The sequence below is a fragment of the Ammospiza caudacuta genome, chromosome 1, assembly GCF_027887145.1.
Source record: "Ammospiza caudacuta isolate bAmmCau1 chromosome 1, bAmmCau1.pri, whole genome shotgun sequence".
In the NCBI taxonomy this organism is placed as follows: Eukaryota; Metazoa; Chordata; class Aves; order Passeriformes; family Passerellidae; genus Ammospiza; species Ammospiza caudacuta.
This window is the reverse complement of record NC_080593.1, coordinates 36649983-36675908: the sequence shown is the minus strand read 5'-3', so window position 1 is coordinate 36675908 and position 25926 is coordinate 36649983. Positions and strand designations below refer to the sequence as shown.

At 36.3% G+C, this 25926-nt stretch overlaps 1 protein-coding gene across 2 annotated transcripts in view; it reads left to right on the top strand.

Annotated features, from left to right (window-relative positions):
* TBC1D5 (TBC1 domain family member 5) overlaps nucleotides 1-25926 on the top strand; it is a 317422-nt gene that overhangs the window by 164583 nt on the left and 126913 nt on the right. For both annotated transcript variants that reach the window (XM_058808336.1, XM_058808329.1), the window contains exons 5-11: nucleotides 9048-9156; nucleotides 10890-10979; nucleotides 11080-11151; nucleotides 13468-13535; nucleotides 18453-18555; nucleotides 24266-24354; nucleotides 25799-25849. In XM_058808336.1, the coding sequence (XP_058664319.1) occupies nucleotides 9048-9156; nucleotides 10890-10979; nucleotides 11080-11151; nucleotides 13468-13535; nucleotides 18453-18555; nucleotides 24266-24354; nucleotides 25799-25849 (582 nt within the window). The remainder of the gene's footprint in view (nucleotides 1-9047; nucleotides 9157-10889; nucleotides 10980-11079; nucleotides 11152-13467; nucleotides 13536-18452; nucleotides 18556-24265; nucleotides 24355-25798; nucleotides 25850-25926) is intronic.

Sequence of the window (25926 nt, the reverse complement as noted above, 5' to 3'; positions counted from 1 at the left end):
CTAAAAAAGCTCACTTTTCATACTTGTGTATGAACTTACTTTATGATTCAGAGATCCATGACTGCTATGTTGGATAATTTCTTAATACGTCTCTGCACATATATATAAGTTTAATTCTTATCCCATGTATCAAGATAAAGTTCTTTCCTCTGTGGCTTAAATTCCATGACAAATGATGATTGCTCAAAGCTGTGGGTTGTGTAGACAAGGTGTATTCTTTCTTCTGCTCATATTTCAAACAGGCAGAGGATCTAGTGTAAGAAAGACTTTTGTGTTCCATTTTCTCCCCCTGACTTCTTGCAGATTCTGCTTGCCAGATGTTTCCTTCCTTGATGCAGGAAGGCAGTGTGGTCCTGCTGGCTGAGGCGTTTCTTGTGTGCCAGCCAGCTGCGGGCACTGAGCGTACAGAACAAAGGCAGCAAGGGGTGCAAGCTGTTCCCCCTTGGTTCTTCCCACTTCCAAAAGTCGTGCTCAAACTTTGCCCTTTGGCTTTTGTTGGCAGTTGAGCCAGAAGTAGCTACATAGCCTCTGTCCTTATATTTTAAACATACTGTGAAGATGTGTGCAACTTACATACCTCCACCTTAAGGAAAACTTTGTCTTACTCTATTAGGAAGCAGCCCTTTTCCATCTACACAAGCCTATCTAGTCTTGTTCATACACAGACAATGTTACTTTATTGTTTTAATTTTAATCCACTCCTGTGCAATTACAGTTTTATTTTTCCTGATTTTGTTCATGTCCACACATAATCAAGAGATGTAAAGAACAAGCTTGTTTCTATGGGTTTTTCTATTATTTTGAAATATGAAAAATTAGATGCAGAAGGCAATGCAGTAAAATTGTCACTGCAACTCCACTCCACAGTGCAAGGAGAATTCACAGCACATGCATCCTTTCTCTCTTTCCACAAGGAAGCAGTAAAACTGGCATCCATGTTTATTTTGTTTTATCCTAAACCATTTGCTAGACTCTGTTCCAGTCGATTCCATTTATGTGCAAAGAGGCCTTTTCAGTGTGAGTTAATTTTGTCTGGGGGCATGTAAACTCTCTGCTTGATTCTTCTGAAAGACCATGTTCACAATGTGCTAAGAATCTTTCTCTGGACGTGGTAGTCTGCGCCAGTACTCTTATTTGTCAGTGTTTGTGATGCTGTTAGGAATTCCATCTTGCAAATCTCCTTTTGCCAACAAGAGAAAGTGACTGTTTGCTCTGATGACAGGTTTCCTCCAACAGGTTCTTTTTACACCAAAACCTGGAAGATCACTTTTACACCTCTTAAAAGCTTAGAAGATTTCTGATTTTCTCTGAATTCTTTAAAACTGCAATTTTTTTTCCTTTTAAGGAGACTTACTTACACTATTTCTGTCTATTTCTTTTCAAATTTGTATTATTTACTTCTTCCTTCCTAGTTGATCATTGCTGCATTCCTTGCCTGGTGTTCTAAGGAATTGGCGAATGATATCATAAGAGAAGGAAGAATAAATTGTGATTAAGGAACTGAAAAACTATATCCAATATACTTTTTCTAAAATACAAACATTTCAACACATATATTTTCGATTTTTCTAACTTTTCTAGTGAAAATTATATTACTTTCTAAAGACATAGAAATAGTAATATGGACTTGCTTTCTGGTTTAATGCAATGTAATAGGGAAAAGCAAATTTAAGACATTTGCTTAAAGCTTGAGATGTTTTTGACAGAGAATCAGAAAGGAAGGATTGAGTTACCCACATATTTTGTTGGTAGAAGGCTTTTTTTATGGATTGGCTGCAAGAAGGAAAGACTTAGATTGTGAAGAGAGACCATGGAAGAGAGAATGGTAAAGTCCATCGAAAGCAAGTGAAAATTTTAGTTCACTCCTGATTTATTCTGTTGTACTTGAAAATCAGCATATATACCACTGACACCACAATCAACTGATGCCATATTTTCCCTTACTAATGCTTGAAGTGGCTTTCATTATGAATTACTTTTTTACTCTTAATGACCTTCAGACTTTCATGGCAATTGGGAGATGTGACTGGGGACATTTTCAAGAAGGCTAAGGAGGATGTAGGGAAATGGATCAGTTACCCACAGTCTGTAGTCAGGACAAGGAGGAAGTAAATGTTCTTCATGTACATGCAAAGAATTTCAATGATATTGGGGGATTTAAACTAGAAAGCTTTGACTCTGCAACTGGCAAACTCAGTTCAATACAAAAATAAAAATAATTGAATATAATATCAACATTTTGTCTCACCATTCTGTAAATGTATGCAGAAAGTAATGAGTAGAGGAAAATGTACTGGTGAATTTTAGACTTCAAAATGGCTGTGACAAGAATTCTTCTCTAAAAGCTGAACTGGTCAAGGGTTGGAAATTATGTGCTTTCCAAAGGCCAAACTTGGCTCTTTGGCTGAGAACCACCAAGGCAAAGTGGACAATTTGGAATATGGAGAAGGATATCTTTGGGTTCTGCGTCAGACCTAGTGCTGTGAGGAAGGATGCTGGCAAAGCATCCTGCTGCCAGTGCAGCCTTATTTCAGTTCCCTAAACTGTGCTGCACACACACTGGTAGCTTAAAGAGCATAGCTAACTAATAACTTTATTTGCTGGAATGTTTGCCTTAAGAAAGTGATTTTACCTTTCTTCTCACAAACCTTTTTAACTGTATGTCAGCCAAAAGCAGATGAAACCTGAACTGTTTAGAAAAATCTGCCCTTTGAATGTTCAGCCTCCCAGCAACACAGCCATGCATATTCACACTTACATGGCTGTTAGCTCTGCCACGTATCCTGAGGCAGGACTTTGAGAAACAGAGGAAAATACATGTATTTTCCAAACAGACTGATAAGCCTTCACATTAAAGCTGTCAAATGGATTTTCAGGGTAGCAAATAGAAACTGTGTGTTTCAGAAATATTTTTTTAGGAATTCTACTTCTTATTACTTGATACTACCTTTCAATTTTTTTCCTCTGTTTTTATAGAATTAACTCTCTTTATTGCATTCCTGAAAGTTGCCTCACCTTTTTCTCAACTGTTGATTTTACAACATAATAAATAATACAAACTATGCATGTTTCTTGGATTTATGCAGTATGTTTGAAGGGAATTGTTGCCTCTATTTAAATATTTAAATATAGATACTTGATGTTCCTCTCAATAAAGATCTCATGTTGCAAAACATGACACAATAATTTGAGAGTTGGTTTTCTTTCTGATGGCCTGTTCAGTAGCCTGTTGCTTCATTGATGCCCCTGAGGAGCCCAGTTTGGGTCTCAACATTTTAAAAAGCAGATTTTGAAGATGAAGACTAGTATAAAAATGTGCAATGGGCTTTTCCAGAAGCACACATGCCATTGTTTTAAGATGATTTTGTCAATACTAGCAGTGCTGCTCAAGAATTTTCTTTGTATCTCTCTGAGGCTATCTGTTTTATCCTTTAATATTGGTTTAGAGGATGGAATAAGCTTGAGATTTAGATTAAAATCCTAAATATGTATGCAAATGTTTCAGTAGTATAGCAGTATTCTTCGATAGACTGAGAGTATTCTTTGTTATCTAAATGTTGTTGTAAATATCAGATTGGTCTTGTTTCTGCAAGGACTCAAAAAAGGTATTTCAAAACTTGGCATGAAATATTTTAAAAAGGCACGAGACAAAATAATGATGCACACTATCTGATGACCCAGTAGGTACTGCTTTCTTTGTTAACTGCAGTTTCACTTGAACATGAATTATCAACAGTAATATTTACCTGGTAGATCTGAGTCCCTGCAGTCACAGAACTGAAACTTTTGCCTTTTCTCAGTGGCATAGATTGTAGTTCCATGTGGTTCTTCACATTTTTGCGTTTTTCTGGGTTTTAGTGTCTTCCACAGAGTTTTGGTGTTGTCTGAACATGATGGTACAAAAATACTTCTAACACTAGTTTTAGACTTTGGCAGGATCTGCATTCATGCATTTCCCCAGCTTTATCCTCTAAATCAGTAAATGCAGAAGCATCAGTTATTGCTGTCTGTGCTAAACTAGTCTCCCTCAATTGTATTTCTTCCTCTTCTGAACAGAGTATGTATTTTGTAAGGAGCCTTAATGGGCTACCATTGCATTCTTCTGCATATCTATGCTTGATGTTGGTTTTACCATTATGCTCGAGATGGAAATTAAGCGGCAGAGCCAGAGGCAGATGTTCTGCTTCTGCCTGTCAGTGGAGGAGTCTTTGTTACCTCTCCCCAACATGCACAAGCTCAATGTTGCCTCAGTAAAGCTCTTGGAACTATTTGAATTTATTTCCTAGGCATATTGTTAGATTATTGATGTCGTGCATTCTGAAAGAGTTTATAGTTGCTCATTCCTCAATAGCTGAGCAATAGTGGAATTCCAGTGACTTTTAGTAAGATGTTAGACCTTAGAGATTTACATACCTTTTCAAGAATGCTATTTATATGCATGTAGAATTTTACTTAGACTTTCTGGAGTAAAGTCCTGCTTGTTGTGATCTCTACTAACAGTCAACTGAAAGGAACATTTCTGTTCCAAACTTCAGGTTTCTGTATCTGAAAATCTGATGCTTGTAATTGCCTTAACAAGAATCATATCCACAAATCATATCCTCGTGAAAAGAAAGAAAAATAGACTTTGGTATATGATTTGCTCAGAGGTCAACCTCATTTCTTATAAGAAAGAGAGTGCGTGTCTTAGAGCAGACCCCAGTATACAATTCTTTGGCAGAGAGATTTAAACTCTTGTGGTTATGACATAAGTGCAAGTTTCAAAAGTTGGAAAGGAGCAGATGAGAACTATGAACAATTCCTGCAGAATTAATCCCTTCATTGATTTGCCTGCTTTTTCTTTCATACATATTGAGCACTTTTCCCGCTTTGAAGTAATGCAACTGTCCCTAATTCATGCCAGTAGATATTTTACATTGGACAGCAGAGATAACACATATGGAATTAAATCTCTTAAAGAACTATTATTCCAACAATTTCTTTCTCATTCCGGTCTGTGTTGGTTTGGCATGACCTGGTTTTGGTAGCAGGGGGGCCACAAAGGTGGCTTCTGTGAGAAACTGCTGGAAGCTTCCACCATGCCCAGCAGAGCCAATCCCTGATGGCTCTGAAGATGGACATGCTGCTGGCCAAGGCTGGGCCAGTTAGACATGTTGGTAAGGCCTCTGTGACAACATATTTAAGAAGAAGATCAAAGTGGAGCATGCAGTTTTTCTTATAGTCAGAGAGGAGAAGGAGGTGAGAACATGTAAGAGAAAACAACATGGAGACAGCAAGGTCAGTGGAGAAGGAAGGGCAGGAGCTGCTCCAGGCTCCAGAGCTGAGATTCCTCTGCAGGCTGTGGTAAAGACCATGGTGAAGCAGCCGTGCCCCTGCAGCCCATGGGATCCACAGGGGATGCAGATATCCACCCACAGCCCGTGGGGGAGTGCGCACACCAGAGCAGGTGGATTCCTGGAAGAGTCTGTGATCCAGTTGGAGACCAGGTGGAGGGAGGGAGCCTGTTTCCAGGCTGGAGCAGCCTGTCCTTGGAGGACTGCAGCCCATGGAAAGAGTGACCCATGTTGCAGCAGTTCTGGGAGGACTCTGTTTCCATGGGAGGGGCTCGTGTTTGCAGATGGTGCAGTTTGGCTGCTGCTCGTGAGCATGGACCCACCCCAGAGAAGTTCACAGGCAGCTGTCTCCCATGGGAGGGATCCCATGGCCTCACAGGGGAAGGACTCCTCTCCCTGAGCAGCAGGAGAAAACCTTGGATGACAAACTGAACAAGCCCCCATGCCTTGTCTCCCTGTGCTGTTGGTGCGAAGGAGTGAGGGGTTGGGAGGAAAAAAGATGTTTTAAGGGCTTCTTTTACTTCTCATTATCCTCTTCTGACTCTGTTAGTAGTAAATTCACTTTGTAGCTTTGAGGCTGTTTTGCTCTTGAAGTGTTTTCTCCTGGTCCTTAACTCAATTTTTTTCTCTCCTCTCCCTAGCTGTGGCACGGGAGGTTGAGGGAGCAGCTTTGATGGGTGCCTGGCATTGCACCAGTGTCAAACCACGATGGGGTCTTATATTATATGTATTTATTATTACTATGAAGACTTTACAGTATGCCGAATAGTACATTAGACAGGATACTCAAATAAGAATCTAAAATGAAAATATTTACAAAATAATCAGAAAACATTAACATTGACATTTGCCTTTAATTGTACACTCTACAGGTGGTATAACACAGGATCATGCATTTCATTTTCTAGTTTGATTAAAAGCAAATGCATGTGCTTATTCATAGTTTTGGTGGTTCCTGTTAGCTCTTGAAATCTTTCACTGCAGTGAAGCAAATGGAATATGGTAGACATGAGTTCCAATCTTAATTGCTCTTTTCATGTTGACCGTTGGGTTTTCTGCAATCCTGAGTTAACAAGGTTCTTAGATATTATTTTACATAGTAGGGCTATATAATTTTAAATGTTATCTTTTTAGAATTGATTGCTTGTTCATATTAAACAGTGTTACCACTATTAAAAGTCTCTAGAATTGTAAAGCTTAGATTATTAGTCTTCATTCAAAATACTTGAGACATGAATTAGGGAATGCTGTTCAGAAAGGATTTTAAATATCATTCAGCTCTACTAAAACTGAGGCAGATCCCAGCTTCCAAGTAATTTCTTTTTCAGTTGCTTATAGCTTTTTTTTGTGATCCTAGCAGCCAAGGGGGAATGCAGAGGAGATACAATCTTGCCAAATTTCTTTTGGCGGTTTTAAAAGTAATTTGGTTCAAAACGTGTTTGGAATCGCATTACTTTTTTTTTTTTTAAGGCATAATATCTGCACTAATACAATTTCAGAAGTGTTGAAATTACTTTCTTACTGTGTAGCAATCACTTCCAGCAGCTGGTGAGAAAAATAACCTGAAGAGTTTCTTTCCTTTCTGTTCTTTCTTTTCACAGTTGCACTGGTTGAAACCTTTTGCTAACTCAGCTGACACACTGGCATTTTCAAAGACATTGTGGGAATGTCATCCACTTGCAGAACAATGTGAATAGCTTCAGAGTCTGACCTGTTGTGTGCACAGGGGAATGTGGCACTCTTGAAACATAGCTACCTTAGGGAGGCGGCTTGGCAGGAGTTATAATGGCCAATGATGCTGCAGAATTTACAATGGGAAATTAAGAATATTATACATGGTAGAAACAGGAAGGTTATTTAGATAGCCATAATATACTGTAGTTACTGAAATATACGTGGCTGGGAAAGAAAGGCCCAGATTTTCCTCAAGCTGTGTCTGCTGTATACCATACGTTGTATTTAAACGAGGCAGAATCATGGTAAACAATCGTAGGCAGCTCCCTGCAGAAGGTGAGGATGTGTGGGAGACAAGGAGACAAAAATGACCAGATAGTCTTTCTGACTTGGAGACTGGGGGATGTGAGAGGAATGGAGGAAGCTGCTCTACACCATTGGAATGACTTGCTGCTCTTTTGGTCACCTGGGGCTACTGGCACTTGGGAGAAGCTGAAGGCAGCCCTAAACTCTGCAGTCTAACACTGCTGTAGGCATCTTTGCTCTTATCTGGAACACCTTTGGTTTTCAAAGTAATTAATAATCAAGACCCAGAAGTAAACACTTTTTTTTTTTTTAAGACTATGGTCCTAGCTGAAAGGTGGTGCATTCACAAACACAGAACTTCCGGTCTCAGCATGAATCATGAGCTTGCTCCTGTCACAGAGGAAGACAACCATAATTTCCTGGCTTGCTGAGTCCATTCCTCTACAGTTCTTGGCAGCTATATCTTACAATTCTGTTTTTAAAAACTCGCTCTCTCAACTCAGCTTAAAAGGCTGAAAACCATCTAACTTCATCTTGCATATATTTAGGGCAATTTGCAAAACCAGAGTTTGCTGGTATTTAGTATAACCCACTCTGTGACCCTCCTTAGCAGAGTAAATGTGGTGAGATCTTAGCCTGGAGTCATAATAGTAGTTTCCCTCTTCCTGGTTTCATTTGGTCTCCCAGGGAGAAGTAATAGTCTCCCATGTGACAGGGGGAGGAGGAGATGTTCACCTTAAGGACATGCATTGAAAATAAATCTGAAACACATTTCCTTGCACATAACCCAGCTCCTTACCTTGAAATTGCCCTTTGTATTTTAAAGTGGCTGCAGAAAGTCTGCGAGCAAGTCGTGGGCTACTAAGACTATCAGATGGCTTCAGCTGTTCTTGAGATTCATTTCAGTAGAAGTTGCAGGAAATATAGGTTTAATTCTTTTATTCAAACTCAGTAGATGGTTTGGGACAATTAATTTCCAATTGTTTCCCAGTAGAGCAGATTTACTTGTATATTAATGAGGCACAGGTGTTAGGCCCCTGGTGCCTGCATGCCTGGGAGGCATATTTAGGTTGTTTATCTAGTCAGCCATAGGTACTGCAAGGTACTCAAGCTTGCCTTTAACAGTTTATACAGTGAGGCTTTTTAATTTTTTGATGTTTTTTTAAATTTCCTAGCACCTGTTAAAATTTTAAAACTGATCATGTAGAAAGAAGTAGGAGTGATTTCAATAGTAAATAGCACTAAATGTTAAAGAAAGTCATCTTCTATGATGCTTAACTGCCCAGCTTGACATTAAGAAGAAAAGAAGGTTCATTTAAGCAAATACGTCATGTGAAGAGCTAATACAGTCAACAGTGTACTTTTCTGTTGCATATTTTTGGAATAGGTACTTCTTTGTCTACAGCTGAAACATGAATGTGCTTATATTAATATTCATTTTTCTTGTTTATTCACTGAACTGCAGTACCAACATTTTAGAGGAAATGGAATAGCCTCCATAGACATTATGAATTTCAGTAGCTGGCATAATTATAGCGATCTACATATTCATTAAATCCAAAGAAGAAATGTGTCCAAAAAAACAGCCATGCGTTTAGAAGTGGTACACAACTAAATATATACATTTTAAAAAGTTGCTTTCCTCTGCTTATCCAAAATTGTATAGTGTCATATAGTCCTTAAATCAGCTAAGGCTTTTTTTTGTTTAAATGTTCATTCCTTTTGCTTTTGCAGTAAAGAATGGGAAGAACTATTTGTAAACAACAATTACTTGGCATCTATACGGCTGAAGGGGATTAATGGGCAGCTGAGAAGCAGCAGGTTCCGTAGTGTTTGCTGGAAGGTAAGAAGAGAAAATATTTATTTACAGTTTGTGGTTGCAATATATCAACACATTACCTGATGCGCTGGAAGATTATTGATGCAAAGAATCATGAATTTTCCAAGAGACTTCATCCCAATGTTTTTCTACTCGTTTTTATAATTCATTGGACATTTGCTAACCACATCAAATTGCTTTAAAGCTGAATTGCAGGTAATAGCAAAAGAATCCTAGGAAAGTGTATCTTTGTGCTGGTGATATGTTTAGAATTGAGTGCCATGCAGCCGTCTCTCCTCTCAGTATCTGTGCAGGGAAGTCATGCACTGGAAATAGATAGGAAGTTAGTCTAAAAAATTATGGTTTTGTGGAATTTGGGACTGCTTTAAAATCAGTCTGATGCTTCTGCTATCTGGTTTTCCCAGTGAAATGAGAAAGTGAAGATCAATCCCTCTTGTAAGGACTGGATGAAGAGGGAAGCAAGGTCTTACAAAAGCACAAGAGCTCCTTGGGAGTTATTTGGTGGTTTGTTTTAAAGTAGCAGGGAAAGGAAGAGAGAAAGAAAGCAAGGTAATACAGGGTAGCTCTCTAAAGTCCAAACAAATTTTTTACAATGACATCAAGTCTTCTGTTGTGCACTATCTATTATCTACTAGAAAATTTTTCTAGTAGAATTACTGTGTGTTAATGCTGATCATTTAAATTACTTCATTTGGAATTTCTGAACCATCATTTTGGCACAGAGACCTATAAAAAGAAATTTAAAATACTCCTTTTATATGAATGAAAGAAAGTTTGAAAATTGAAATATATGTAGCATTGAACTAGTTTAAAGTTAATGAAAATATTTTATTCAGCAAGCCCAGTGAATATATGCCACCTGCATTGTTTTACCAGTTTGCTTCTTTTTAAGTCTCTAAATTAGAAGGCCATAACTCAAAGCTCTGAACTAACACAAACAACAAGTCCTTCTCTATCTACCAATTAAATCAAGGAGTGGTTTTATTTTAGAAATAAGGCAAGGCTTATTTGCTTGTCCCAATATGCATTAGGGTTCTGTTGTTAAATTCTGAAATTTAGGAATGATTTGTCAGTACTTCTGTTTGTCAGTATTACTGTTTCTTAACACTTTACAATGTGCAAATAAAAACATTGAAAAAGCAAGAAAATACTGGGGTTTTTCCTTGCTTCAAATGCAATTAAATAGTATTTTGCACTGCATGTTTCTTTCTAAGCCTTTTCAAAGAGACATGAAAAAACTGAGATGTAAGCTTTCTCAAGGACTTTCTGCAAAACTGCCTCTCTTAGCTGTCTTGCAGAATTCCAGAGCATGTTGCAATTCTCACATTGGGTATATCCCTCAGTGCTTAGGTCCTGCTCTGCATTTGTGTTTTGTTTTAAGCATGTTGCATTAGGTCATCAGTGCTACATAAATAGCTTCAAATTTTGTATCTTTTTTTTAACATCTTTGCATATTATTTCTGCCTTGGAAGTCACCATCAACTTTACTGTAGCTGTAACAGTTTACAAAGCTTGAGTTCATGGCTTCAGTTGACTTTAATGCTTAATTTTGCCCTATAGAACTGCTGTTGTTCCTAGCTATTTATTTATGGACTAGAAAGCGCTGAAACCAGAAATATTTATAGCTGTTTTCTTTCTCTTTCTTTATGGGGTGGTTTATGCTGTCTGATAGGATTTATATGGAAAGCTGTGCAAAACTGATGAAACTTAATGAATTTATTTTGTTTTGCTAATAGCTATTTCTGGACGTTCTACCACAAGATAGAAGTCAATGGATTAAAACCACTTCAGACTTAAGAACTTCTTACAGTAAGATCAAAGAAATTGTAAGTTGGTACAAAATAGGTTCTCATACTTTGGCATAGATATTAACATTTATAGCATAACACGAGAGGATCTGATTTTTTTTTTCCTGTTTTTGTCTAGCACATTACAAACCCTCGGAAAGCAGGACAGCAAGATCTGATAATCAACAACCCACTCTCTCAGGATGAAGGGGTAAGTTAACCCAACACTTGCTACTAAAGTTCTCATCTTTGTGATACTGACACAAGTGAGTTCTTGCTGAAGCAGGCAAAATGGCAGATGGTAAAATCTCCCTCCTAAATGTCCAAACTGACTTGTGTTAACAGTTGTTCCACATGTTCTGCTGGACAGCTGGAAATGCTCATTTCCAAGTTCATATTCTGATTTTTAGGGCTTAATTCAGGGAAGGCTGTGGTAAAAAAAAATCACTGCTGGACTGTATTTAACTGATGCGCTTTTTTATCTCTGTATGTTTTCATTTTATACATCAAATAGCTCTAGTTTAAGAAGTGTTCAAACAGTCAATATGAGGTGAATGCTGTTAACAGAACAATGAAATACGTTCCTCCGGAAGATTGTTCAGCCTTGGACAGTTTTTTTACTGCATTTTGTTATACCTGAAAAGCTTTTAAGAATTTTATAGCACATATCTTTAACCTTTTCTATTAATTATGTTACCATTGTTACCATCAAAATTCTTTTTTTTTTTCAATTTTTTAAAATAACTTAATGCAATGAAAATAAGTGGTTTGGCTGCACTTAAGAGATTTACACCTGAAAAGACTGTCTCAGATATCTCTGGTGATATTACTCCTGTTTTGTTCATAAACAGAAGCTCATACTTCATCTCTAGAGTGGTACTGTGCTCCTTATTTAATTTAGAAGGAGAGAGCTCTGCAGCTGTTATGACTGTGCACATCATCAAGCTATTCTTGTATCCATCTGGACAGAAAGTTGTGTCAAATGTAAAAGATTTAAAGCATTTCTGCTGTAGTTTGTGATTACACACAGTGGCTCAACCTGCTTTCTGCCTGTGGTGTCTTTCAGATATAGAAAACAAAGGTTAACATGTCAGAATATGTGGCAGGGGATTAATCTATAAAAGAAAGCCACTGACCAAATCAGGCATAGGACTGAAGAACAAAGTGCCTTTGAGCCTCTGCTGTGACTGAATGTTACACCCATTTTGTGTCCTGATTTTTCCTTCCTTTCGCAATGCAGCTTCTGTTTGTATCCTCTGTTCTGATGGGCCAGGGTGGGAGCAGGAATAGGGAAGTTCCAAAATGTGGTCTAGCTGCAGGAAAAGAGTTGTGAATTAAAAACATACAGTGAGTACTCACTGTATGTGAGACATTATCAAAGATATAAATATTTTTGAAATCTAGATTTTTTCCCAAGTTGTAGCACAAATATAGCAACTAATTAACATGGGGTTTTGTTATTTTACTTCCCTCCCTATAGATAGCATTAATTTACTTTCTCTTTTCATTCTGTGGAGCATAAGCCACCATGGGAAAAAATTACCAGGAGGCCAGAAATTGTGGAAGTATGATACAGACTCTGTGCTGTATTTCATTGACTGGTGCTGCTGCTATCTGAAAACTTACCTAAGCCACATGAAGGCTGCTATAACTTTTGCTCAATCTGTATTTTGATCAAGCTACCATCCCTTTACAATAAATAATAGTTTCCAATACTTTTTCTGGAGCATACAATTTCTGACTTCTTTCCTGTTAGCTTTTACAACATATTTGTAAGCAGGGCATGGAAACAAAAGAGAAACCATGGAAATGGTCGTAAGCATAGCTACAGAGGAAGCTAAGCCTCCTTCAGATTCTTTTTTTTTAGTATTTTTTATTTTGATAGTGAGCTTTAAATACTCTGACTTTTCCTATCATAATTTTTTTTAGAATGGCCAGTCTTGGTCTTCAGAGTGGATTAGAATGATGATGTTTTCATAATAGGTATTTGATTATCATTCACTCCTTATATGATTTTGTCTCCACTATAACAAACTAACTTACTCCCAAACAACTTCTTATTATGGATATTGCTGCAACTTCCAGTTAAAGTCCATACATCCATAGAAGAGGTATGGTACAGTCCAGTGATACAGACCTTTTTCCTCACATGAACAACTGGATTTTTTCCAGTTGAATTGCTGGTTCTGATAAGTTTGACTTTACTCTGCCATTCTAAATATTCTTCCTGGAACCCAAACAAGTAACTCATAAACCTGCAGCCATCCATTGAGCAAATGCCATGAGCCTAGGACAAGGATCCAGGAATTTGAATGCTTTTATTTCTGATCCACACTGACTTTCTCAGATATGTTGTGCTGATCACCAACATTCTTTATCTCCCATAAAATACTGATATACCTGTCTGCCAGGAATGTTGAGGATTAATTTGTCAATATTTGTACAGTGCTTTGCAGTACTTTGTAGTTTAAAAGCCTTAAGTATTAGTAGAAGTCTGGTTTCATACAATTATTTTTTCTTATTTCAGAGTCTTTGGAATAAATTTTTCCAGGATAAAGAGCTTCGAGCAATGATTGAACAAGATGTGACGAGAACGTATGTAGATATTTAAGAGAAATTTCTATATGTAAATTTATATTCTGCATTTTTATGTGGTATATATTATATTGTGTTTTCTTGACTTTGGTTAGTGTAACTGTCAGGTTTGTTGAACATGAATGTGTGGAAACATACATTAAATGTATAAAAATACAACTTACATGGAGTAAAAAATGAGACAATTTAGCTGAACATTAAATCCCGGAGATTTGTTGGTATCATTGAAGAAAAGCTCTTCTAAATTAAGATATTAGGAAGTGTGCTACTTGTGAAATTTAATGTAGTTTTCTACATGAAGCAAAGAGAACATAAGAGAAGCTGAAAGGTCTTTTAACTAAATTATGATCATAATGAAAGATCGCACAGATTACTTTCCTAATTCTCAACACTTAATACAATCAATAATAAAAAAGCAGTTTGTAATTAGTAAGGGAAATGTCACTCATGTATAGAAGTTGAGAGGTTCTATTTTTATTTATCACTATTCTAGCTTTATTTGTCATATATGCCTTTTAAAATTTGTCCTGATATTACTATGACTATGTTTTCATCTTATTAGCCCTTATGTCATTCCTGTTTAGAAACTTGTTTGAGTTAGAACACTCAGTTCCTGAAAATATTTCTTTTCAGAGTGCAAGCACTGAGTAATGTGTAAATATAATTAAATTCAATTACTGTTTTGCTACCATGTGATATTTTACTGTATTGCAAATATTTTTTCTTTATAACTTGAAAAAAAGTGATGATAGTCGTAGATTCTGCAAATCCCAAGCTTACACATTTTCATTTACAGGAACCAAGTCATGCAGAAGAAATCATTGCAGTCTGGTTTTCGAATATTTTACATGTCCGTCCCTAGACCCATTCTTGAATGTATTTTGCCATGAGATGTATAATTAAAATCTGAGTATACTTTCATGTGCATTCTCACAACAGATGGTATTTTTTGTTTGTTAGAGGAAACAGTTCAGGATGTTCTAAGATTAAAATATATATGTATCTAAACTATAATTGGAGAATGAAAAGTTTTATGGAGGTTATGGTGGATGTAAGATTATTATTTAAATATCTATGTATATACACACAAATTCCAGGCTCTCACTGTGGCAAATGGCAAAGTAATATTCACTAATATCATTAATAGTGTCTCTAAAAATTTTCATTAATGCATTTATACAAAATGACATCAACCTGAAACAACAGTAGTATATATTGTGCCATCAATAACAAAATAAGTCAAGCAACGAAAAAGCAAAATTTATCAGTGACATGAATGCATTTGATAATGTACATGCATTTTATATGTACATTTTTTTGTCTAATCATAAAACATAGTATGCATTTTTACATAACCTTATGTATCTATTTATAAACTATAATTATTTTAAGAAGCAATAAGTTCTTCATTCTGTGGCTTTAGAATGTAATAACCCTCTCTTTTTATTTACATTTTTAAAATAAATCCCGGGAGTTAGAATTTTAAAAGTTTAAAATTCATCATTAGTTTACAATGCTTTTTATTAAAGGTTAAAATAATTATTGCATTCAATTTCCATAATCACTACTTTCTAGCTGCTGTTTCTTATTTAATGAATGTTTTTATATTCTTTGTCATCTAGTTCAGTCCTCCATCATCCCACTGCATCAAGTGTATAATGCTGTAGAGAATGATACTAACTGCACACAGAGTAGCAAACCAGAGTTCCAGCTATCAAAGCAGTAAAAAAATTACTCTATAATGCTTTTGTTAGAATTCCCTGAAGTGTGGTAACAATAAACAAGAAAAGCAGCTAGAATTAGGTTCCTAAAATTGGTATTGTTTTAAACTCTTTTAAACTTCAGGATTTTGCTGTCTGAAGGCAGCTGTAATAAAGTTTGTTCATGTGTGTCTGTGTGTTTGTTCCTATGTATTTTGAGAATCCTTATCTCACCTAATTATTGGGTCTGTGAAGCCCAAATAATGTCAGCTGGGTTAATCATGCTGTAGAGCCTGTGTACCTGTAGAGCTCTAGGACACAAATCATCTCTTCCTAAAGTGTAAATACAGTTTTTGTCTGATGAAACACACTGGAGAGGTTCAGTTTTCTTCAGTAATTATAAAAGGCTCCTAGCTCACCAGTATCTAACAAAAGTTCAGTTTCCTAAAGTCAGGTGATAGAAATCCAGTCCATAATGTCTACATAAAAATAACAACTTCCAATATTTGCAAGTAGGAAAGGATATTCTTAAGTTAGTCCCATCTCATTAGTGATCAATATTTTGAAATTTTCTTTTAATATTCTGCAGGAATATAAATCAGCAGATCGGCAGATGCAAAAGCATTTAACACAAATTAAAATAGCAGGTCCCTTGTTGACATCACAGTGTACATCTACTATGATCTACATTTCTGGGTTGGAAATGGCTAGATTTCATTACCCTCTTTCTCTCTCCAGTATTTTAAGAAACTAAAATGCCTAGGGGGCATTCCCTGTAGACAGATCAAGTCAATATTGCCTCTTTTGTAGTAGTACTTTTATATATCAGTCTACTTAGTTTCTGCTTCAGGAGTAACAGTCACAGTTTAGGATGATGGAAGGTGTGTGAAGATGAGTAGTGGTGGTTGCTGGGGTTCCAAACTCTCCATTCCCCAAATAAGAAAAAAATTATTTTAAAAATTGCCAACATCAAAACAGCAGTGGAAAAGCCACTGGAGAGCTACATCTTCCCTAAGTATGTGGAAGAGATGGTAAGGAACAGCAATCCATTGATTATGATCCCCATTTCTGTCTGCCACCAAATCTGTTTTGTGCATCCATTTATTTGTTTACCAGCCTGGTTCTTCAAATTTCTGTGTCAAATTCTGGCTGCTTGTGGTGCAGGCACCCCTAAATCAGCCAAAGAAGTATTTTAAAAAGCTATATCTGACTCAGGCTGGTCTTCACTTTTAGAATGCCGGGATCTGAATGCACCATTGTTTCATTGCAGAGTTGTGGTAAAACAGTTTAGGAAAATTCCCATGTTCTTAATGCAGGCTTTCTCAGAGATGTAATTAAATGTAATAGTCTCATGTTCATGAAAATATTCTTACCTTGCTGATTTGAGGATACTGTATTTCTTAAAACAGAGCTTTAATCATAAAATGACATTTTCCGTAAAAATCCTCCCTGAACTGATAGTTCCCTCATGATCTCTTCTATTTACATTTACTATAATTAATACTTCAGCCAGCTTATTCCTGAGTTCGTTATTATCCTTTCTGTTACAATCTCTGATATTACTAGATCCTCACAGATATCTCTGTGTATTTTTGAGTTTTCTTTATTAGTCTTCTGTTCCTAAACTTCATAGGGCAGGCCTGAATGACAGTCCTTCAGAAATAATCTCTTCAAACCCCTAAATTATGTCAATTGCCATCTGCTGTAATGCACTTTTGGTCTCAGCTGTGTCCTTCCTTTACAGTAATGTGATTAGTACAAGTGCATACAAGTTTCCAAATGTTGGTCTTAACATTACCTCCAGCAGGTGCCAGGAGAACATTACACCTCTCATCCCAGTGCCTCTCTCAGGACTTCAGCATCACTGTGTTTAAGCCACAGTGTCTTCTCTGCCTTGGCTCTTGATTCAGCTCCTTCGTCCAAGGACTTCAAAGCACTTTCCTAGCCTTAATTAGTTCTGATTCTGTGCTTGCCTGTCATCACCTCTGTGAGATGACCACAGTGATTAGCAATGTTAATAGTCTTATCTGAAGTAATTTGTTCTAATTTCCTATATTGTTTCTCTGTGACAGGCTTTACAATAGCCTTAAATATATCTGGTCTAAAGTATAACATTGTAGCTCAGACCTGGGAAACTTGTTTGAAGAAATCTTATTTCAAACCATCTGATTTAATTCTAAAACTGACTATAATACAACCTTATTTCAGCACTCTAGCTTGAGGCCTACTTTTGCTGTCCTTTTTAAGTATTCTTCTGCTTTTCTTTGTCCAACTTTACCATTTCCTTTCTTTTCAGTATTCTACCTTTTCAGATTTTATTTTTTTGCTGTGTATTTTATATTGCTCTGTATGGCTGTGGAGCCATGTGGTTTGGAGCATTTGCTTTATGAAACATTTTTTGCCATCTAGTTACTTCTTCAGTAGCAATGAAAACACCTTTGCTTGTGCACTTATTCTAATTTTAACTAGGTCCTGCATAACTATTCTATTTCCTACCTCCAACAGTCAAGGAGCAGGGTGCACAGGTGAGAGTTGCTTCAGAGTAGTTACAGACTGGTAATATTTATATTTTCCAGTATAAATGTAACAGGATTTTTCCAAAAGCCTTTTTTCCTTATTCTCACACATGTTCCACTTCATTCTGGTTCACCTAGGATATTTGCCCAGACAGATTTTTTTATAACTGTAAGTTTATTTGTAATAGCTGTTAAAGACAGTGAGATGTCTAATTGTGTTGTATTGCAACAGATACCAGTAAGATATTCTCAATTTTAGGATACTGGTTTTCATGTCAATTATGAGATATTTAAATAATCTTGTCATTAAATGATAATATTTTTTTCAAATATTAAAGAAATACATAACACTTGTGTATGCGTATCATCTGACATACTCCAATCCATTCTCCCATTTCTTCCATTGTATTTCATTCTTGCAGATGTCTAGCTTTAATGAGATTAAAAGGGATTAGTTATTGAAATATAACTGTGATATCATCATACCTGTGTAGCAGACTGGTGGATATTAAAGAACAGTGTTCATCATTTCCGTTGCAAAACAAATGTAACAAATTGTTAGAAGTGTGTAACTCTAGCTGCAGAGAGCAGTGGGAAAGCAGACAAGGGAGATGCTCTTACCTAAAACCTCTTTTAGAAGACCAGCAACTAGCATTCTGTGCACTCTATTGTTTACCCTTGCTGTATTGCTTCATTTTCAGCTTTCCTGAAATGCAGTATTTCCAGCAAGAGAATGTAAGGAAGATTCTTACAGATGTTCTGTTCTGCTATGCCAGAGAAAATGAGCAGTTGCTTTATAAACAGGTAATGAAAATACTGTACAGGTGGCATTCATTGACTCAACATTTTCTATATGGTTTGACAATAATGTAGCTCTGTTGTATCTGAAGTTGTATTATAATGCTGAAGTAATCAAAGAGCTGCTTGTCAGCTGGTTGGTAAGTAAGCTCATTGAATAACATATGCTTTCTGCTCATAACACAGTACCTTAAGTTGTTTTCTTTAAGGTTGCTAAGTTTTCTAACTTTGAATTTCTTTGTAAACATCTTTTTCTTTGTCATTGGTTAAGAAAGAAAAAAACCAAAGAAAGCTTTTCTCTGCTTAGGTAAAGAAAGTACACATCAGGATTTAAAATGGCACTGAATAAACAAAAAGCATAGGATTTCTGAAATTTAGACCAAGTTTACTATTTTAAGTTTTATATAATATGTTAAGTTCTTCCCCGAAGTGCTAAACCCATGCAGTATTTTAGAGAAAAGATCTTTAACTAACCTTGTAGCACTCAAGTACAATGCAGCTGACAAAATCTTCTTGAGTGAAGAAGTAACTTTTACAGAGTTATTGAAGGAGAGTCTGCTCAAACCATTTTTGATAAAATGGTAAAGAAAGCCTAAGTTGCACTAAGTCTGCATCCACAGAGTTAGTAAGTTAATTAATTCAGCATTTGTTCTGAAGATTTTGAAGTAACTATAAACATGATATTGTATTCATATAGCAAGACCAATATGCAGAGTATCAATCAGAGCATATTTGTATTTGTTTCTTCACACAGTTATCTGTAGGCTGAGTAGAGACTGACAAACCGAGGGATACTCTGTGTGCTTGGACAAAGGATAAACTGTACAGGAGCCAACTTTAGGAAGATAGGAAGTTTGTCATGGCAAAAATACAGAGATTCAGTAAATGAAGATTTTTATAGAATGTTATAAATCTGTAAGATTTATAGATTGTAATAAAACAATCTATGCTTTCAGGCATGGTCGGTGACCACCCTGTCCTCAAGCCAGGGAATAGGGTTCTTTCATGGAAACAAAGGGCATATGAGTTGAAAGAACACTTACTTCTGAAAAATTTCTTAGAGATTATTTTAAAAAATGGACTATATAGCTCTCAAACATATGAAACATGTTATTTCTCATGTTTGACAGACAGTAAGCAAGGAATAGTTTGCATAAGAACAATAAAAATGAGATCTAGGAGCTGTGTTTTGAAGGGCACTTCTAAAAAAATTCTTAGCAGTATTCAGCCTCCTCTTTCTAGTGAATATAGGCCAGAGTACTGATGGTGGGGAAATGGAAGAACACATTCCAGCTAATTTAGTCTATCATTTATTGAACAAGAATATTATTTTACTCTTTGATATGACTTAAAAGGACTTAATTACCCTCTGCTCATATTTAAAATCCTCTTGATTCCTTAGCAAGAAATAATACCTTTTTATATAGGGATGGAATATTTAGCCAGATCAAATTTAAAAAAAAAAAAAGCACTGCGTTTCATCACAAGCTGTTAAAGCTATTATTTTCTACTAGGTGACACCCCGTTTAACATAGACCATATTGTTAATAGTTATGGGATTTTATTGAATTAATGAGACTGTTATCATGTAGTAGAATGTCTTGCTGAGTTAATTGAAACTGCAGAGATTATATAAATGGTATTAATGAACTTTGACTGCCTGATGCCTCAGCTTTAATAAAGACTGCTTGGTGGGCTAAATGAACATAGGCAGATAAAAGAACAGGTTCAATTTTGTGAGCCTACAGGCTGTTGACAAAGAAAACTTCTTTACCTCTGTTTTCAACTAGTGTGCATCAGTAGTATGGTAGTTCCAGGAAGGGATTGCTACAGGATGAAGAGGAGAGGAAGTGCAGAAAATTAAATTAATGTGGATCATGAAAAACTGTTGATTTAACCTCTCAAAGTGTGTTCAGTATATCACCCAAGTCTTGCAGTGCTGTGCCATGTCCACAAAATAGTAAATTATAGTGGTTTTCCTCTCTTGTTGTAAACATGTGTTACTTTTATTAGGAGCTATGTTTTTTTCTTACCTCATTTTAAAAGAGTGGGTTTGTTTGGTTGGATTTCTTTAAAAATAATGCTCCTTTTAGCTTGTTACTAAGATCCTCCTTTTTAGTCCCCATGCTCCTCTCTTGCTAGAGAACTTTTTTTTCATGACCATCATTACCCTTCTCTGAATTAGCTGAAAATAAATGGTTTATAGGCAACAGGATATGCTTTTTCCTTCTTTTGTCAAATACCTAGCTAGTAGTCAGTCTCCCTGACGTAGTGTTTTTACCAGACTCATGCCCCACTTCCCATAATAATAATTTTCACTACAGCAAAGCCTAGCATATTTTTGAGAAAATGAAGGTTACCATTAATTTATCAGTAGCAGATAATCTCCAAGTTGTTGTCTCCACAGTGACCTGAATACAGAGCCCAGATTAAGGAGCTTGTCTTCATATGCAGTTTCCATCATGGGGACTGGTCCTGTTGTCATCCATGAGAATTCCTCTGTCTTACTTGTATGACCACATACAAAAGATACAATTGCCGTTAGAATGATAAAATTTGGCCAATGAATGAAGACTGATATTTTTGTCTGTCAGCATCTGTCCCTACCCAATGTTATCTTCCAAAATATTAGGAAGAAATTGTAGTTCCTTGACAATTTGCATACATACAGCATTCTATTGAAACTACTACATAGCATCAGCATTACAAGAAGCAATCAATAATGTTTGTTTAATATGCATGTATGCGTGCAGGTTGTCTTTGTAGGATTTCTGGGTTTTTTGGCCAGTGTGGAGGAACATTTTATTTGATGAGGAAAAACATATTTGTATCCCTAGTCTAATGGAGTAGAATGTTGTGGAACTGTATTACAGTTTTTAAAGGCAGAATCTTCCCTAGGATCACTGAATTTTTAAATAGCAGCTGTAAATGTAAAATCTAAAGAGAATAGTGTATTGTACTTAAGAAAATGTAAAATCTCCCCTTAAAGCTCTTCTGTAAGACTGGTGACAAAATTCTGCTCCAGTTACACTGGAATGAAATAGTGAAAATTAAGCTCAATCGCTAGGGTAACTATTGTCTGTTCATGATTTGATTGCCCTTAGAGAAGTCAATATAATTTTGAAATACATTGATTCCCTTGTCATTGTAAGAATGCTATAATTCTGGTTTTCTTTCTAAACCATAGACTGTATTATGAAATCAATATTTTGTTGTAGCTGGGAAGTGTCATAAAATTATCTGAGCTCTGTCAACTTATTTATTAACACTAAAGAGTTTTAGTAAACTGTAGCATGGAAAAAATATGTGTATGCATATTACACTGGTAGCTTTTCTTGCCAAGCTAAAAATCTCTAAACATTTGAAGTACTCTTGTAACTGAAAGATCAGAGGTATCTTTTTGAAATCCTGATATTTCATTATCTTTTTGTTTTGGTTTTGTTATATGTGGGCAGCCTATTATGATTCTATTTTATTATGGAGTTGATATATTATTATGTTGGAAGAATGTGTGATGTGCTTTTATCTTTCATAACTAATTCTTATTTTATGTCCTCCTTCTTTTTCTTCTGCTTATATGTTTACAGCTTAGGTGGTAGTTTTTTTATATAGGCAAGTTTTCTGGCATTTCCATTTCTCCTATTTCATCTGTAGTATATCAGGGCGAATAAAAGATTAGATGTGGAACTGTTAATTAAGCAAGGGCCGTATGTGTGAAAGTACAACCCTGGTTATTTCAATCTTTTTGCCACTTATATATTGTCTAATCCTGGACCTTTCTCCTTTGATATGACCATAATATTTTAAGAAATCTAAACTTTACAATTTGTAATCTAACCCATTTGTGGTGTTTTACATCAGCTTCTGAAATCAAATGGATTTGGTTTATTTTGTTTTTCCTAACTGAATTTCTCACTAGGCTTCATCTTTTAAAATAGCCCCTAAAGGTTCAGAAATAGGAAGGGAAAGAAAACATCTGAACTTCAGCCCTGCCATTGAGGCTCTAACAGTCATCTCAGTCCTGAAAAAATTACAATTAAATTTCCTAGGCTTTCTGTTGATGGCATACAGAGAGATCATCAAAACTATTGTCAAAAACTGTGCATCCAAGCATACTCAAAATGGTGATGTAGAGAAGGTTTCCACATCTACCTCTCAGGTCAGTTGGGACTACTTAAGGAAAATCCCCATTACTTCCAATACAAGTTTAAGGGTTTTGGTTGTTAGTGGATGTGTTCAGTACATATGTAGCTGATAAGATAACTTGCTGGTGTTGAACACTTCTCAGGTGCTGTATGGAATATCAGCTGAGGTACCAGCAAAGCAGCAGGGCAACTTGCAAGCATGTAACACTTCCAGTGTTCATCTCTCTCCCTCACTGAGGGAATTGGAAAAACAAGTGCAGAGGCTTCCTACCTTGGAGCTGCACCTATTAAAAGTAGAACAGCTCAGGTCACCCATCAGCTGTCATGACTCCTGACAGCAACCTGAAATATTGATGTGCTTGTGGACCAGCGCCGGTGCTCCTTCTGCAGCAGGATAGATGAGATAGTCTACCTGGAACCCCTGTCTGCCCAGAGCACTCCCCTGAGCTGGGGCTGAGGCTCCACTAGATGAAATAGTTGCACCCTTGAACTGGAGCAGTCCTGGCAGCAGGTTCTTCTTCCTACAGCTGGGCAAGGACTCCATCCAGAGCCATGCCCAGCAGGGGTAGCCTGGGCACTTGGCATCAAACCCCTGCTGTAACTGGTGGTTTTGGGCAGAGGTCCGAAATTCCCTCCCCTTAGAGTGGTCCTTGTGCCCAGAGGCAGACAGACAGATCTCCATCCTTCATCCCACATCCCTTCCATCACCAAAGGACTCCCTTCCCTTCTTTTGGCTGATGCCTCCTCCAGCCTAGGGCCTTTGTAGCTCCTACCTGCTGTCCTAGTCCCAACACTGGGATCCCAGCTCTCCTGGGTGGCCCAGCCATGCTTCTGATGCCAGCCCAAGCCCTCAACTGCCCACCCATGTTTTTTGTTCTGATTCCTGCCTATTTCTGGTTTTTTCTGTCTCTTAATATAGATTACATATATAAGTAGTACTCTGCAATGGAACAGTACCAGGTCTTCTGTGCATCGTGTTTAATGAGTTTATTTTGAATATTGACATAACAACTTATGAGAAACTGAAAGAGAACTGTTAAACCGCAAAACCTCATTTTAATTCTTATGTCTTTAGAAATTAAAGTTTTGTTTTCTTTCCCAAATAGCTACCCTTGTCTCCTTTGGAGCCTACTCTTACACTTTTATCTATGGTTTTGGAACATTATAAAATACAAAATAATTTTACATTTTGCAATTTTTCTCTATTGCAGATCTCTGTACTGTAGATCATTATTATAATTATCATAAATAAAATTCATATTTATGAACACAGATCTTGAAGTAAACTGCCAGGTGCAAGGTTGCCTACCATTGCCAATTTGTTGTGTGTTGTGTTAGAAGAAGGGAGACTAGCTTGTTTCTGTATATTCTAGAAGAATAAACACTTGGATTTAATCAGAATTTAAGATAAAAGCCATTGATTATGAAACTGTTCTGTTAACACTTTGAATGAATGTTCATGTTTTTAGTTAGTCTGCACCTAATATTGCTGTCTGCCTTATGCTGTGCATTAGGAGCTATTATATGACTGGAAAATCTAAATATACTTTTGCTTTTCCTTTTATGTTCAGGGCATGCACGAACTTCTAGCTCCCATTGTCTTTATCCTGCATTGTGACCACCAGGCTTTTTCACATGCCAGTGAAGCTGCACAACCAAGGCAAGCATTGTGTTTTATTTGTATAAAAAGCGTCTTTCTTTAAAAAATAAGTTGGCTGAACTATAGCTTATAAATATGTGCTCCATAATTCTTTGTTTATAATTCATAAATTAATATCAGAAATCAATGCATCCTTGTGCTTTGATGGGAATGTCCTTATTTCATCTTTCCTACTGCAGCTTCTGAGATTTAGACATTGGCCTCATCACAGACACTGGCTGGTGAAAAAATAGGGAGACAAGAAATCTAAGGAAAACCTTAATCTCAAAGCTTACATACTTACCTGTTGTTCTACCTCATCCTTATTGCCAGAAGTTGTTTTGTTTTTGTCACTGCAGAGAGTAGACAGATCAGTGAGCTCCACTCATAGAGTAGACATCTTACCACCAACTCTCTTTCCTCATATCTTAAAAGGGGAAATAATAATTGAAGACAAATTTTTGGGATTGATATTTCTTTCATCACCTGCAGTGTTGCAGTTGGATATCCAACTATTCTTTGACTGGGTAGTAATATTATGTTTACCTATTGATCCTCCATTTCATTCAAAAGTGTGTATGTGTGTATGCATGCAGTCATACTCATACATATAAAATATTGCATCAAATGGTTGTCTGCTTTTATTCGTGCCCCATATGTAAGGCTTTAGTTTTTATTAAAAAAGAAAAAAGAAACGAGTTTCATTCTTGTGATATTTGGGACATTTTGTTTGGTTTTTTGCACACTGGAGTCCAGCAGTGAATAAAAGCTAATTTAATTATGTGTGCAATATCATATAACCTCTGTAGGTACCCTGCAATGTGACTGCCCAAAGGGAGTTAAGCATTAAGATGATTATCTACAAGTGTGTGCTTTTATTCAATGTCTGTCCTTAGATATCCTAAAATTACCTAGAAGATGCTCTTCAGTGCTAAACAACTTAAAATAACCATGTGTTATGTACAGCATTCTGTTCCATCCCCACCGAAAAAGTAGAGCTATGCAGCAAAGTAGATGGAAAAGAGGTGCTGTCACTGATTAATTGCTGTTAAAGTACAATAAAAATACAGGCTATTAAAACAAAATAAATTAATGTTTTGATACTGCATATTTGACCAGTAACTATTTTTTTTTGTTTAGGATAAACAGTGATAGATTGTGCAGCAATCAATTATTCTAGATCAAGCATATTCAAATAATACATTGTGACATTCAGTAATTTGTTACTTGGAATAATTAGATGGTTACTTCATTGTAGTGCAGACAAGGCAGCTAATTTGTTTTTGATCTTTATAAAAAGGAAAGACTTCATTTGTTCAATGGAGTTGCTCTTTTTAATTAAAAAGGCTAGTTTTCTCATTTGCACTTTATATGAAAGTTGGCTTATAAATACATAATACTACATGGAGAATGCTGACCAAAAATAAACATTCACATTTGGATTGTTCACTGTTGCCTTTTGCAGTGAGGAAATGAAAGTTCTTTTGAATCCTGAATATCTGGAACATGATGCCTAGTAAGTTTTAACAAGTTTCTGTACATTTAATTTGCTCTTATTTGTAATTGACACCATTGTTTAACACCAAGTTTCTG